Raw genomic sequence first — 16,685 nt, 5'->3', positions numbered from 1 at the left:
TGGAAAATGTAAAGCAGGAATAGGGTAAGAGAAATAGGACAACAAAACTGGAAAAGTGAGGAAGAGAGTGTTGCCATAATGGTAAAATTGAGATACAGTAAAATGATGCTAAAGGAAAAATGAAAATAGAATGTAGAAGATTAATCCCAAAATAAAATAAAATAAAGATAAAATTAAATGAAAGTTTAAAAAAAGGTAAAATAATAGTAGTAATAATACCGATTCAGAATAAAAATATAATAATTAAAAAGGTAAAATCAAGTTAGAAAAAAAGAAAAAAATTAGTTTCTTAAGTAAAAGATAAAAAATAAAAATGTGCAGTAGTTAAAGTCATGTACTTCCTCTACTGTTCTGTTTGGCACGCCTGTTTCTTGTCAGGTAGTGAGGACAGTATTGAAGTTCCCTGCATTGCACCACTCCTCTGTGTCATAAGCCACAATCCTGTTTTCAAGTAGGCAATATTCCTTTGTTTCTCAGGCTGCCTTTAGTTGTAATTGCAAAAGAGCCAATTTGTGATTCAACCCCTGCTTGGCAGTGTTTCTGTATTGACATCCGAGGCTATAGGTCCTCTCTACGTAGTATTTAGATTTTGTTTTCCCTGCCACACTTAATACTGGTTTGGGGGTATGGACTGCCCCAGAGCTGGTTTCTGATTGTTTCTCCCTGCTCTGATCCCCAGGTTCCACAAAAACAGCTTCCCCCTGCAGTCTCTGAGAGTGTTTTTAATTGGGTGATCCTATGTACTGGGCTTAGTAATCAAATGCAAGGATTTAAAGATAAAAAGAGCCAGAGTAAGCACTTGAACTTGGGACTTTTTAGCCCTGGCACTGCGCATGACTCTGCGCAAGTCTCTGCGTACGTCATTTTCCCCTGGCACTGCGCAGCCGGTTTACTGGTAAAACTTCAGGCTGCCTTTTTGTGCCCTGCCCAGCTACGGGTTGATTTCTAGAGTTCCCTTCTGCCAGCAGCCCTGTGGACCCCCTTCCACATTCGCAGACTTCGCTGGCCCCAGTGCCGTGGATTTTGTAGGGTGCAGACTTCCTCTGTACCTATATACCCCTCTGCGTGTGTTTCTCCCTCCAGCCTGGATCGCAGACCTCACCTTTCTCTGGGTGAAATCTGACCTTTCCGTGAGAATCTGCAGAGCTTGTCCGAGATCGCATATTCGCGCTGCTTGAGACCCAGTGTTCATGGGTTTCCAGCTGGTCCCTGGGTTTTGTAGTTGTAGGGTCCCGGTAGGTATCCGATTCTTCCTGGTTAAAGGTAAGGCTATGCTTCTGATCACAGCCACTCTTTCCTTCAAGATGGTGCAGTCTCTGCGGCAGAGCCCATTGCTCCGGGAGAGATTTCAGCAGCAGTGGAGGCTTCCCGTTCAGGGGAGCCCAGTCCGGCAGTCCCCTACAGTCCCTTGGAATATAGCTGTCCCTCATTCACAAATAGACACTCCCCACACATCCACATTCTCTCCTTTTGTTCTCTCACTCACACACTATCTTGCAGCCTGCCTTCCCATCAGCAGCCATCTTCGATCTACCCCATTTACCAGATCTTACGCATTGTGAAAATGGATGTAAACTGTTAGTATATGACTTAATTTGTAGGAACTGTGCTATACATTTTAGCTACTATTGATATTTATAAAAATGTTATGTTTATTATGAATTTTTAATTAAAACTAAATGCAGATCTGAGTATGCATACGTGGTCTCCAAGTTTATATCCATGTTCTTTAGTCATTAAATATCAAGTCAAAAAGTTGTGGTACATTTACGCAAAGGAATACTTCTCTGTTGTAAAAGAGAAGGAAATCTTACCCTTTGTGACAGCATGGGTGAACCCTTGAGAGCATTATGGTAAGTGAAATAAGCCAGTCAGTGAAAGACCATATGATTTCACTCGTGTGGAATCTAATGAACAAAATAAATTCACAAACAAGATAGAAACTAGACTTATATTCATAGAAAACAGACTGACAGCTGTCAGAGGGTGAGGGTTGCAGGGCTGCTTGAAAAAGTGAACGGATTAAGCAAAGAAACAAAAACAAATAAAAAATAGCATCATAGAAACAGACAACAATATGGTGATTATCAAAGGGAAATGCGATCAGATAGGTAGAAGTGATTAAGGGGAGATAAATGGTGATAGATGGAGACTTAGGGTGGTGAACACACAATTGAATATATAGATGATGTATTATAGAATTGTACCCTTGAAAACTATATAATTTTATTAATGTCACCCCAATAAATTCAAGAAAAATGTAAAAAAATATGTATATATGAAGTAAAAATTTGGGCACTTTTGTTTGGAAAATTCTTTTGTGTATTAGCTGTAGAGTATATATTGATGCACCAAAGAATGAACAGTATGTAACTTTCACTGAAATAATTCAACTATGATTCACATATTTATTTATTTAATTGTATCATACATTAGTTATGATCAAAAGCAAACTATTCCTTTGTAATTCCAAACCTGTTTATCTGCCAAATTAACTGCTTCACTGTATTAATTATCTTAAGTTACTTGTACTCATTTAAGTTTAAAATTGTAACCATCATAGGCTCCCTTTTTTCCATATCAACACTTCCATTCCGTTTTTTAAAATTAGTCCCTATCTCTCTCTTTTTTAATCCTCACTCGAGGATATGCTTATTGATTTTAGAGAGAGAAAGAGAAAAACATCACCTTGAGAGACAAACACTAATCAGTTGCCTCCCAATCCAGTCCTTACCAAGGATGGAACCCATAACCTAACTAGAGGCCAATCCTGCGAGGAGGCGCCCTGCCTCCCTGTGTGCGAGGCCGCACCCCTTGGGGGGCCGGGACCTGCACCTTACCTGTGTAGCGCCAGCCTCCGTGTTGTGTCCGCTGGGCTGAGGGAAGGTGCTCCTGTGTGTTGTGTCTCCGCTCAGGCCCACCCCCAGCCCCAGCCTCCCTGTGTGTTGTGCCTCCACTCTGGCCCGCCTCCAGTACCAGCCTCCCTGCAGCCGCTGGGGCTGGGGTGGCACGCGGTCTCCTCACGGCCATCTGCGCACGCAGCTCCTCCTGAGCAGTCATGATGCAGCCTCCTCTTGAGCGGGCGTGACGCCCAGCTAATTAGCATATTCCCTGTGTGTGTGTGTGTGTGTGTGTGTGTGTGTGTGTGTGTGTGTGTGTATTATGTGCCCTGACCAAGGATCAAACCTGCAGTCTTTTCAGTGTTAGGGACCATGTTCCAACCAACTGAGCCACTCTCTTTTAAATTACCAATACTTTCACCTTAGTTTAATTTTCTGTGGTGTTCTTATCTGAACCTTTCCTACAGTTTTTAAGTTTATCCATAATTGCCTAACTATCTCACTTCCTCAATACTGCGAGCTATTTTCCTAAATTATGAAGATGATCATAGAAGTTTCCTGCTCAAAATTCTTCAGTGATACTACACTATGCAAAAACCAAAGGCTGATTACTAAAGTTGTCCAACAGATCTCTTTATAATTTGGTCTTTGTCTGTTTTTCTCTATAAGACTTAATGCTAGAAATAACTTACCAAACATCTGTGCTGTCTGTACCATATTAAAATACCTCTGTATGGAATGTATTTATTGTCCCTTTTTTACTTAATAAATTTGTATTCATCCTTCAAGGTTAGTCTTAAATTTTATTTTTCTCTTTTTTTTTGCCAGTTTTAAATTAGATTGTTTGTCTTCCTTTCGTTGAGTTGTGTGAGTTCTGTATGTATTTTGGAAATTAACCCCTTATCAAATGTATCATTGGAAAATATGTTCTCCCTTACAGTGGGATTCCTTTTTATTTTGTTTATGGATTCTTTTGCTGTGCAGAAGATTTTTATTTTTATGTAGTCCCATTTGTTTATTTTTTTCCCTGTTTCCCTGGGCCTAGGAGATGTACCTGCAAATATATTGATATGAGATGTCTGACATTTTAATCATCTTAATTCTTCTAATCCATGAACACAGTATATTCTTCCATTCATTTTTATCTTATGCTATTTTATCAATGCTATAGTATAGGACTTTTACCTCCATGGTTAAGTTTATGTGAAGATATCTTTTGTTGTTGTTATGATGGTTAATAGGATTGTTTTATTAATATCTCTTTTGGAGAGTTGATTTTTGGTGTAAAAATATGCAATTAATTTCTGGATGTTAACTTTGTATCCTGCTACATTGCCAAATTCATTTATTAAATCTAGTATTTTTTTGGTGGAGTCTTCAGAGTTTTCTGTGTACAATACCATGTCAGGTGTGAATAATAATGACACCTTTACTTCCTCCATTCTGATTTGGATGCCTTTTATGTTTTCTTGTCTGATTACTATGGCTAAGGCTTCAAGTACAATCTATATATATAAAAGGCTAAGTGACCGACCGTCTGTCAGTCTGATTGGCCAACCAACTGGCTACTACACCGGCTGCTACATATGACGTGCACTGGCAATTTAAAATAAACGTTGACTCGCGCATACATATAAAACCCTCGCTGGTGCCAATTGCACGTGTGTTTCGATCTGTCATTGTCAATCGTGAATTTGGTTGACACTTTAAAGGGTGAATAGTGATATTAAAATATTTCTTCTAATTAATTTCCTTTCAGTGTGCACAAATCCGTGCGCACCAGGCCACTAGTGTTGAATAAGATTGGTGAATGGGGATATCACTGTATTGTTCCTTTTCCTAAGGTAAACGCTTAATTTTTGCCCTGTGAGTATGATATTTGCTGTAGGTTGAGGCATGATGCCTCTATTCCTACTTTGCCGGGAGTTTTTATCAAAAATAGGTGCTGGCCCTAACTGGTTTGGCTCAGTGGATAGAGCGTCGACCTGTGGACTGAAGGGTCCTGGGTTTGATTCTGGTCAAGGGCTCATGCCTGGGTTGCGGGCTTGATCCTCAGTGGGGTTTTGAAGGAGGCAGCTGATCAATGATTGTCACTCATTATTGGTACTTCTATCTCTCTCTCTCTTATCCTGTCTGAAATCAATAAAAATATTTTTTAAAAAATGGGCGCTGGATTTTGTCAAAGGCTTTTTTTTAATGTATTGATATCATATAATTTCTATATTTTATTTTGTTCATGTAATGCATCTTGTTTATTGATTTACCAGCCTGCGTCCTTGGTATATATCCAACTTGTTCATGGTGAATAGTCATCCTATATAATAAAAGGCTAATATGCAAATTTCCCCTTGACTGGGAGTTTGACCAGGAGGTGTGGCTGACCTGCCAACTGCCCATGGCTTCTCCCCCCTTCCGGCCCCTCCCCTGATTGGCCCAACCCACCCAGAATGGGAGCGGGGCCAGCTGGACAACCGCCCACAACCCCTACCCCAGCCAGCCCCGCCCCCAATAGGCCCCAATCGGGGTAGGCCGGCTGGACAACACCTGTGCATGAATTCGTGCACTGGGGCTCTAGTTTCAGTATATTGCTGGATTCCATTTGCTAACATATTTTTTAAGGATTTTGGCATCTATATGCATCAGAAACATTGGACTGCAAGTTTCTTTGTAGTGTCTTCCTTTGGTTTTGGCCTTAGGATCATGCTGGCCTCATAAAAAGAGCTTAAATATCTCTCTTCCTATTGAATTTTTTGAAATAGTATAAGGAGGTTAGGTCTTAGTTCTTCTTTCAATGTTTGGTTAAACTCCCTTGTGAAGTCTGGTCCAGGGCTTTTTTGCTTACTGGGAGTTTTTAGATTTGTGCTTCTATTTCATTAGTTTTTATTAGTCTAGTCAGGTTTTCTGAATCTTCCTGATTAGTTTTGGAAGCTTGTATGTTTCTAGGAATTTGTCCATTATGTCCAGGTTTTCCAGTTTTTTGGCATATGGTTGTTTTTGTTTTCTTACAATATTTTGTATTTCTGTGCTGTCCATTGATACTTCACCTCTTTTGTTTCTGATGTTATTTTATTTGGGTCCTCTTTCTTTATTTCTTGATGAATCTGGATAGTTGTCCATCAATCTTGTTTATCTTCAAATAACAAGGTCTTGATTTCATTGATATTTTGTATTCTTTTTAGTCCCTATTTCATTTATTTCTACTCTAATCTTTATTATATCTTTTTTTTCTATTATCTGTGGGCATTTCTTGTTATTCTTTTAAAAATTCGTTTAGTTGTAGAGTTTATTAGAGATTTTTCTTAATTTTTTAGTTAGGCTTGTAGTGCTATGAAGTTCCCTCCCAGGACTGCTTTTGTTATGTTCCCTTCAATGAATGGGTTGTTGTGAGTTCATTTTCAGTGGTTTCCAGGAGGTTTTTTATTTCTTCATAATCACATTGGTAATACATTTATAATGTTACTAGAGGCTCAGTGCATGAAATTTGTTCACGGAGGGGGGTCCTTTTGCCTGACCTGCACTCTCTCCAATCTGGGAGCCCTAGAAGGATGTCCAGCTGCCAGTTTAGGCCTGATCCCAGGGATCTCTAGCTCCTAACCATTCACCTGCTTGCTTGCCCTAACCACTCTGCCTGCCTGCCTGATCCCCCTAACTGCTCTCCCCTGCCAGCCTGGTCACACCTAACTGACCTCCCCTGCCAGCCTTGTCGCCCCTATTAACTTTTAAAAAAATCTTATCCCCTTTACACAATTGTATTTGACTTTTTTATTGGCTTCTCTCTCTCACACAATTTTTCTCTCTCCTTTATGTAACACTTTTTCCTACTGACTCATCATTTATAAACTTTTCTTTCCTCATTTCCTTCTGTTCCATTATCCTTCTTCCCATCTTTCTCTTACCCTCCCTCCCCACATTCCTTCTTTCCTTTATCTTTACCCCTCCTCTCCCTCCCCTTTTCCTTCCTTCCCACCTTAATTTTCTTCTTCACTTCCTCCCTCAGACCTGCTTTGCTCCCTCCCCCATTTCTTCCTTCTTCCCATTCTCCTTTTAAGCTCTACCGGCTCCCCTTTAAAACTTTTCTTCCTTTTCTCTTTCTGATCCTACCTTGCCCATACATTCTTCTCTATTTACTTCCACTGTTTTAATATCTTTCTATCTACCTGCCTAATTATTCACTATCATTTATCTTTTTTCTTTTTTGAATCCTATTTTTAAAATCTTTCCCCAGATTTTAAAAATAGGATTTATACTTGATTTTCATTATAGCTCCTACAGTTCACTCATACATCCTCTTTCCTTCTTTAACTCTGCTCTCTACTGACTCCATTATAAAGTTCTTCCCTCCCTCCCTCCCTTCTTAAAGCTTTCGTTGGCGGGGGGGGGGGGGGGGGGGGGCGGGGGGGCATTAACCTCCAGCACAGGGCTCAGCCCCGGCCAGGTGTTCGCCGCCCCCCTTTCTCTGGCCTCCATGCCACCGTCCTGCTCCCATTCCCTGCCCGGGAGGCCTGGCATAGCGAGGGTGGCGGAGGCCCTTGCAGCTCAGGCACTGCTGCTGGGACCGCAAAGTAGGAGCGCCTCTGCCCAGAAGGCTTCGGACCGTCCACCTCTCTGTCCCAGACTGTGGGCACCTCCACGCCAATAGGCCGCACTGGGGCCCACCGCCCTGCTCCTGCGGCTGGGCGGGCCTCCCGCCCTACCCCTTGCTGGGTGCACCTGCTCCCCCGCTGCGGTCACCACCCCCTCCCGCGTGCAGCCCCCCGTTTCCTTCCCTTTTCTATTCCTGCATCTTTTTATTTTTTATATATTTTTTATTGAGGTATTATATGTGTACATATATTACCATTGCCCCCCCCACTCCACTCCCATACATGCCCTCACCCCCCAGAGTTTTGCATCCATTGGTTATGCTGATATGCATGCATACAAGTCCTTTGTTTGATCTCTTATCTCCCCCACCTCTCCCTAACCTTCCCCCTGTAATTTGAAAGTCTGTTTGATGCTTTACTGTCCCTGTATCTATCTTTTTGTTCATCAGTTTATAATGTTCTTTATTATCCATAAATGAGTGAGATTATGTGGTATTTTTCTTTCATTGACTGGCTTATTTCACTTAGCATAATGTTCTCCAATTCCATCCAGGTTGCTGCAAATGATGAGAATTCCTTTTTTATGGCAGCATAGTATTCCATTGTGTAGATGTACCATAGTTTTCTGATCCAGTCATCTGCTGACGGGCACCTAGGCTGTTTCCAAATCTTAGCTATTGTAAATTGTGCTGCTATGAACATAGGGGTGCATATATCCTTCCTGATTGGTGTTTCTAGTTTCTTCGGATATATTCCCAGGAGTGGGATTACTGGGTCAAATGGGAGTTTCATTTTCAGTTTTTTGAGGAAACTCCATACTGTTCTCCACAGTGGCTGCACCAGTCTGCATTCTCACCAGCAGTGCACGAGGGTTCCTTTTTCTCTGCATCCTCGCCAACACTTGTCGTTTGTTGATTTGTTGATGACAGCCAATCTAATCAACATTCAAGCAAACAACAACAAAAGGCCAGAGAGAAAAACAATTTTTTTTTTTTTAGTTAAGTAGCATAGAGAGAGATGTGTATGGACTTGGAGCAGGGGGTTGGAAATTGATATATAAGTAGGGTGAAATTTTAGCAGAGGGTAAACTGAAAGAGTAGGGAAAATCTAAAACCAGAAAGGGTTAAGATAAACAGGAGACCAAAAGGGGAAAGGTTTGGAAGAGAGTGATGGCATAAAGTTAGCTTTGACATAGGGTAAAACGATGCTAAAAGAAAGATGCAAATAGAATGTAGGACACTAATCCCAAAATAAAACAAAGAGAAAATCAAATGACACTTTAAAAAAAAATAATAGTAATAAAATGCTGATTGAAAATAAAAATGTAATAATTAATAAAATGAAAATCGAGTGAGGGAAAAGAGAAAAAATTAGTTTCTTAAGTAAAAGATGCAAAAAATGAAAATAAAAAATAAAACATTAAAATAAAAAATAAGAATAAAATGTGCAGTAGTGGCGGTCATTCACTTCCTCTATTGTTCTGTTTGGCACGCCTGTTTCCCAATCCGGACAGTATTGCAGTTCCCTTCGTTCCACTGCTCCTCAGTGTTGTAAGCCAGTCCTGATTTGTAAGCAGGCGGTGTCTTAATTTCTCGTATGTATATTTGATTGCACCAGAGACAATTTGTGTTTGAGCCCCTGGGTGGCAGTGTTTCTGGATTGACTTCCAGGTGTCTCTAGCTTTTTTATTTTGTCCCGATGGCACTCACTACCGGTTTGTGGAGGTGTGCACCTCAGAGCTGCCTCTCCGATGGTCACTCCCAGCTCTGCTCCCCAGGTTCCGGAGAAACAACTTCCCCCTGCAGTCTCTCAGGGTATTCCCCAACTGGGTTTTCCTATGTATTGGGCTTAGTAATCAGAGTTGGAAAAAGCCCAAGTGTGTGGACATTGGGTCTGAGCGCAAGACTAAGCAGCCTGCACTCCTTTGAAAATTCTTAGTCTGACCCTCCTCGTCAGATCAAAATGAGTTGCTTTTTAGAGATCCCTTCTGTTAGCAGCTCAGAGGACCCCCTTCCACATTCATGGATCATGGCAGCTCCAACAGCTGCGGATTTTTCTAGGCACAGACTTCCCCAGTCCTGCAGTTCCCGTCGATCCGCGTTTCCCTCTCCCGCTGCTGAGACGAGAAACCTCACCTTATCTCAGGCGAAATCTGACCTTTCCTTGGTGCAGTGAAGAGTTCCTTTGAATCCGAGTGTTTGTGCCTTTTGGGGACAGGTACTCTGGTGCTCACAGCTGTTCAGTGTTTCCTGTTGTCGTGGAAAGTCAGGCTCCCATAAAATCCTCCTTCCCTTGCAAGATGGTGAGGCTTCCCCCTCAGCCCGCAGCTCCGGGAGGGGACCCAGCTGCTGTCCAGAGTTTGAGCCGAGGCTGCAGAGCAGGGAGAGGCACAGATTTGTGGAGCCTGAGGAGAGGCTGGGGAGGGAAGCAGGGCAGGGAGACGTGCCCAGGACTCTAGCACTGGGACCTTCGTCCCTGTATCTTGTTCCCTCTCTGTATTTCTGTTTCTCCTCTTGGTCTGTCTGCATGCAGGCCTGCCTTCCTTTCCCTCTCCTTTCATATCTCCTCCTATCCTATCCTATCCCACCCCGGGCCTTGCAGCTGACTGAGCAGAGGGTGGGGTCGCAGCCTGCTGATCCAGTCGTTACATGGTGCTATAACGAATAATTTGCATATTTCTCTATTATTAGTTTGGTGTTTGCCTCCTTGTGTTTGAAAGTTTTTGAGGTTTTTTTTTTTTAATTTAAATTCTTTATTATTTAAAGTTTTGCATATGTCTCCTTTTCTATATCTTCACCAGCACTTGTTTGTTGATTTGTTGAAGATAGCCATTCTGTGAGATGGTACCTCATGGTCGTTTTGATTTGCATCTCTTGGATGATTAGTGACTTTGAGCACGTTTTCATGTCTCTTGTCCTTCTGTATGTCCACTTTAAAAAAGTGTCTATTTATATTTAGGACCTTTGCATATTTTTTGATTGGATTGTTTATCTTACTTTTGTTAAGTTGTATGAGTTCCTTATAAGTTTTGGAGATTAAATCCTTATCAGATAAAACATTGGCATATATGTTCTCCCATGCAGTGGGCTCTCTTGTTGTTTTGTTGATGGTTTCTTTTGCTGTGCAGAAGTTTTTATTTTGATGTATTCCCATTTGTTTGTTTTCTCCTTAGTTTCCATTGTTCTAGGAGCTGTATTGGTAAAGATATTGCTATGACATATGTCTGATATTTTGGTGCCTATGGATAATTTTAAAACTTTTATGGTTTCTCATCTTATGTTTAAGTCCTTTTTCCATTTTGATTTTATTTTTCTAAGTTGTAAGTTGGTCATCTTGTTTCTTTTTAGCATGGTATAAGTTGGTTGTCTTGTTTATTTATTTATTTTTTCATGTATCTGCCCAATTTTCCCAGCACCTTTTATTGAAGAGACTGAGTTGTGTGTGTGTGTGTGTGTGTGTGTGTGTGTGTGTGTGTGTGTTTGTGTGTTTTTTAACTCTGGTTGATTTCTAGTTTCATGGCATTGTGATCGAGAATATATGCTTAATATGGTTTTAATTTTGAATTTGTTAAGATTATTTTTTGTACTAATTTGTGATCTTTTTTGGGGAATGGCTCTTGAGAAAAATGTATATACTGCCCTTTTAGGATCAGATATTTTGTAAATATCAATTAAATCTATGTGATCAAGTATGTCCTTTAAGGTCGCTATTTCTTTATTGACTTTTTTTGGAAGATCTGTCCAGTGAAATCAGAGGGGTGTTAAAGTCTCCTACTATGACTGTTGATATCTCCTTTAAAGTCCTTCAAAAGTTTTATTTTAAACTAGAGGCTCAGTGCACGAAATTCATGCACTTGGGGGAGGGGGTCCCTCAGCCCGGCCTGCACCCTCTTGCAGTCTGGGAGCACTCGGTGTTCCACTGCCACTGTGCTCGCCAGCCGAGAGCCTGACTTCTGGCTGAGCCTCGGTCCCCCTGTGGGAGTTCACTGACCACCAGAGGGCAGCTGCTGCATTAAGCATCTGCCCCCTGTTGGTCATTGTGTGTCATAGCGAGCAGCCATTCTGCCGGAGTCCAAGGTGAGTGGCTGCAAATGAAATTTAGACGATTGGCCCATTAAGGGAGTATCTATATATCTAGCCAACTCCCCCTGCTGGACAGTACCCATGGTGCTTTTCACAGCCAGGTGTTATGTAGGCACCTTTCCCAGTTTTGTTACCCTGGGCTTGGAAGGCCAGCCTGGGTTTATACCCCAGACATCTCAGAGGTAACCCCCTACAACTGAGATATTTCTCCAGAATTTCAGCTGTTGCCTGTGGGAGTCTAGCCAGCCTTCTCGCACCACCATACTTCCTGCCCATCTTGATGTGGCCTCCTCTTTACATCCTTGTGTATAAGGGTTCTTTCCACTTAGTCTTCTGTAGGTTATTCAGGATGGAATCTCTATATTTTAGTGTAATTTCAATTTGGACTGGGAGATTGTTGGTGTAGCTTCTACTTATTCTGCCACCATCTTGGAATCTCTCAATTGTACAGCTTTTAGTGTTTGTCTTAAAAATATCTTTCAGCAGCAGAAATTTTTATTTATTTATATATTTAGGTACTTTAATTTCTCAAAATTTATTTTAAAATGTACAGATTGTGTCTAGATTACATTATGGTTGAAAATTTTCAAACTCAATGAATGTTATGTAGACAAATTTTAAAAGAATATACATATTTTTGATTTCACAGAGGAAGGGAGAGGGAGAAAGAGAAACATCAATGATGAGAGAGAATCATTGATCGATGCCTCCTGCACACCCCTACTGGGGATCAAGCCAGCAACCTGGGCATGTGCTTTTGACCAGATCGAACTGGGACCCTTCAGTCTGCAGGCTAATGCTCTATCCACTGAGCAAAACTGGCTAAGGCTATTTAGATAAATTTTGATTCTTATATATATAAATATCTATGAGGTTTTCTTAAATTTATATGATGCTCAATTTTATGAGCTCTTTCTGATAAGTTTGTAATACTTAGAAACATGAGCTTTTAAATGACTAATTTTAATGACTCAATTTGCAACAAATTAGATAACCTAGAATGAAACAACTTAAAAAGATAAAAAAGACTTTTAAATGAGTGAAATGATTTGACCTGACATTATTTTTATAGTTGATAAACAATGTTTTTATATATTACTGTTTTCTGTTGTTCAGTGTTGATTTTCTAAATAAAAATAAATGAATTGAATTTTGTTTAAAATATTCCAGACAACTTGAAATAACTAATTTTAGTGGTTGAGAATTATTATTAAAGTTATGTACTTTGCAAATATATATTAAATAATTGAATAGTGCTTTTAAGTAATCTGGAGAACAAGGTCTGTAATCTATATTTTTATTTTTTTATGAAAGCTCATCTAATTATCCCTTATCCCCTTATCCACTGAAGGTATATCTAGAAATCATTTGTGTTTTTCTATATTTTAGAAAACAATTTTTATATTCTCTGCTTTAGGCTATCCTATCTAATAAAAGAGTAATATGCAAATTAACCACCACTCTGTTACACCCACAAGCCATGCACACCAGCCAATCAGGAGCAAGTATGCAAATTAACCCAACCAAGATGGCTGTGGCCACAGAGAGAGCAGGAGGGAGGCTTGGGTTTCCCTGGTGATGGAGGAAGCCAAGCTTTCTGCGCACCCTGGCCGGCCCAGGCCTCTGCTTAAGGCTACAAAGTTTCAATTATAGAAGATAAATAAATCCCAACAAAAATGGCAGCAGCCATGGAGCTGGAAGAGCAGGAGGCTAGGGTTGCCCCCTGGCGATGGAGGAAGCCAAGCTTCTGCAGCCCTGGCCTGCTTTGACCTTCGCTTAAGGCTACAAAGTTTCAATTATAGAAGATAAATAAATCCCAACAGAAATGGCTGCCGCCACGGAGCGAGCAGAAGGCTTGGCTCCACTCCACGCTACAAAGTTTCAATTGTAGAAGATAAATAAATCCCAGATATCAGGGCCTCTGCTTGGGTCGCAGGGGGGCGTGACCGACCAGCAATCCACCACAGGCCCCTCGCCCAGGCCGCCCCACGCCCCAAGGGAACCCCCACCCTGACCTGGGACACCATTCAGGGCAAACCAGCTGGCCCCCACCCATGCACCAGGCTTCTATCCTATCTAATAAAAGAGTACTATGCAGATTGACCATCACTCCAACACACAAGATGGCTGCCCCCATGTGGTCAAAGATCCTGCCCCCATGTGGACACAAGATGGCCAGCAGGGGAGGGCAGTTGGGAGGGACCAGGCCTGCAAGGGAGGGCAGTTGGGGGTGATCAAGCCTGCAGGGGAGGCCAGTTAGGGGTGACCGAGCTGGCAGAGGAGTGAAGTTGGGGGCACACAGACTGGTAGGGGAGCAGTTAGACATCAATCAGGCTGGCAGGGGAGTTGTTAGGGGGTGATCAGGCTGGCAGGCAGAAGCGGTTAGGGGCAATCCGGAAGGCAGGCAGGCGAGCATTTGGGAGCCAGCAGTCCTGGATTGTGAGAGGGATGTCCGACTGCCTGTTTGGGCCCGATCCCACTGGGATCTGGTCTAAACGGGCAGTCGGACATCCCTTGAGGGGTCCAATATTGGAGAGGGTGCAGACTGGGCTGAGGGACATCCCCCCCTCATGCACGAATTTTGTGCACCGGGCCTCTAGTCTCTCTATATAAAAGCCTAGTATGCAAATTGTCCCTTCAGGAGCTCGACCAGGAGACCAAGGGTTTGATTGCTCGCTGTGACATGCACTGACCACCGGGGGGGGGGGGGGGTGTGAGGCAAAGGAAGGCCCCGGCTAGCAGCCAGCAGCCCAGGAAGGGAGGTCCCTGCCAGCAGCCAACAGTCGGGAAAGGAATGTCCTGGCCGGCAACCTGAAGGAAGGCCCTGGCCAGCAGCTGGAAGGCCCCGATGGCGTGATCACCGGCCAGGCCTAGGGGCCCTACCCATGCACGATTTTCATGCATTGGGCCTCTGGTTAACTATAAAGAGACTAAGGTTTGGGTCCACAAATTATTACAGAACTTAAACCATCTATATAAAAAAAGCACACCAAAAGTGCATTTTGTTGACCCTAGTAAATATGAAATGAGAACTCAATTGAAATTTATTTCTTTATTTTTAATGAATATTCATAAGTTAAGTTTAGAATATAAAATTATCCCTGATTTAATAAGTCTAAATGGTGTGTTTCAATTGTATGTAAGTTGTACTATTTTTTAAAAATATATTTTTATTGATTTCAGAGAGGAAGGAAGAGGGAGAGAGAGGCAGAAACATCAATGATGAGAGAGAATCATTGATTGGCTACTTCCCAAATTCCCCCCCATTGGGGATCGAGCCCACAATCCGGGCATTTGTCCCTGACCGGAATCAATCCCGGGACCCCTCAGTCCACAGGCCGACCGACGCTCTATCCACCAAGCCAAACTGGCTAGGGCTAAATTGTGCTATTAATGTTAAAAAGTTTTTCATTTGTCAGGTTTTTCTTGACCATACAATCCAAAGTAGAATGTAGGTTATGCTCTCTTCTTTTACACCATTCTCTTTTCCTCACAGAAATCATTATGATTTGTGATCCTATATTGTTTTACTTGTTTAATGTATGTCTATTTCATTATACCATAAATTTCAGAAAAGTGGGAACTATGATCAGTCTTGTCAAATCTGTGTGTTTGCAGAACCTGGCACAATGTAAATGTTGTTAAATGAATGAACACAAATATAATCGTTAATTTCATAGTTTTTGGACCTTGCTTAATTGGAAGGTTTATCAAGAATCAAGGCTTTCTCGCTCTATCCAAATCACAAGTTTATTCTTTATGAACCACTTCTTTCATCTGATAAATGAGAAATGGGATGAGGGACTTGAAATGGTAGAGGGCAACTGTTACTTTCTGCAAGCATTTTTTGTAGGTATGTTATGAATGTTACAATTGCTTTTTATACAATAAAAAGTAAACATTACTTATTGATATCTTTAATTTTTTTTTCATATAAGTGGTACATGATCAGCATTGTCCACATATACAATCGATGGAGAAACAGTGAAATTCGATGCTATGTGAATGGACAGCTAGTATCCTATGGTGATATGGCTTGGCATGTTAACACAAATGATGTAAGTTTTATTTTAACCTGTGTTTTAATGTATTTGAGCATATGATATGTAGTTTGTAATTGAATATTAAATAGTTTGTTAGAAACTTAATAGTTTTACTTTGAATTTTTTTTATTAAGTGAATTTTTAAGTCTTAAATTTAATGTAATTGCTACAAGATATGATTAGTGATACAAAAAAGAAAAAAATGCTTGGGTAATTTATTAAGTATTAGGTCAAAAACATCAAGGCAGTATTCTAGTATTTCCAGAATCCCAGGCATTAAAAATATATCTTTCACCTTATTTGGATGTGACACAAAAACCTTAGACAGTTAAGTATAACATATAGTCACTACTATTTTTAGATAAATGGTGATAAATTCTATGGACTAAAATTAAGTGGGAACAGGTATAGAAAGTGTAGGTTTAGGGAAGGGAGAAACCAGATGATACAGAAATGATTTTATTAGAGTTCAGGGAGTAAGCCATGTGGATATTTGGGGAGAAAATCCCATTCATTTGATGTTTAAAGATTTTAAGCCGGAACTGGGAAGTTTTTTAAACAACAAAGTAACCGGTTTGTTTGGGGCAGAGGGAAAAGAACAGATAGATGAGGCAAAGCAGATACTAGACAGTCAAATATGCAAGGCCTCATATACTAACTTAAGGCTTGGGCTTTCCAATCTTACCTAGTATAAAAATCTTTATCTATAATAATCTATAATAATAAAAGCATAATGTGCTAATTAGACCGGTAGTCCTTCCTGACCACCTTCAGGAGGAAGCCGGGGCTGCCAGGGAAGCCCTAGTCCCAGGTGCCTGCTGGCAGTCAAAGGGAAGCCTGGGTCCCAGGTGCCAGAGGGAAGCTGGTGCGCAGCTAGGGGAAGGAAGGCCTACTCTTGCATGATTTTCGTGCATTGGGCCTCTAGTAAGATTATAAGCAGACTAGTGATATGATGCTGATGGGTATTTTAGAAACATCAGTCAGGCTGCAGAAGTGAGAATATTTTTAAAGGAAATAATTGGCAGAAGCAGGGGGATCTGTTAAATGATTTACTGCTATAACAAAGATAGTAATTTTGACTAGAATATTAGCAGTGGAGGAGATAACATAGTTGGATTCTTAATAGAGAATATATAG

General features: G+C 41.1%; 1 protein-coding gene across 2 annotated transcripts in view; it reads left to right on the top strand.

Annotated features, from left to right (window-relative positions):
* Positions 1-16,685, top strand: part of NBEA (neurobeachin) — an 896,160-nt gene that overhangs the window by 115,686 nt on the left and 763,789 nt on the right. For both annotated transcript variants that reach the window (XM_028135810.2, XM_008158996.3), the window contains exon 7: positions 15,444-15,563. In XM_028135810.2, coding sequence (XP_027991611.2) covers positions 15,444-15,563 — 120 coding nt within the window. The remainder of the gene's footprint in view (positions 1-15,443; positions 15,564-16,685) is intronic.

This window comes from Eptesicus fuscus, chromosome 8 (assembly GCF_027574615.1).
Source record: "Eptesicus fuscus isolate TK198812 chromosome 8, DD_ASM_mEF_20220401, whole genome shotgun sequence".
NCBI lineage: Eukaryota > Metazoa > Chordata > Mammalia > Chiroptera > Vespertilionidae > Eptesicus > Eptesicus fuscus.
This window is presented reverse-complemented; position numbering and strand designations above follow the sequence as displayed.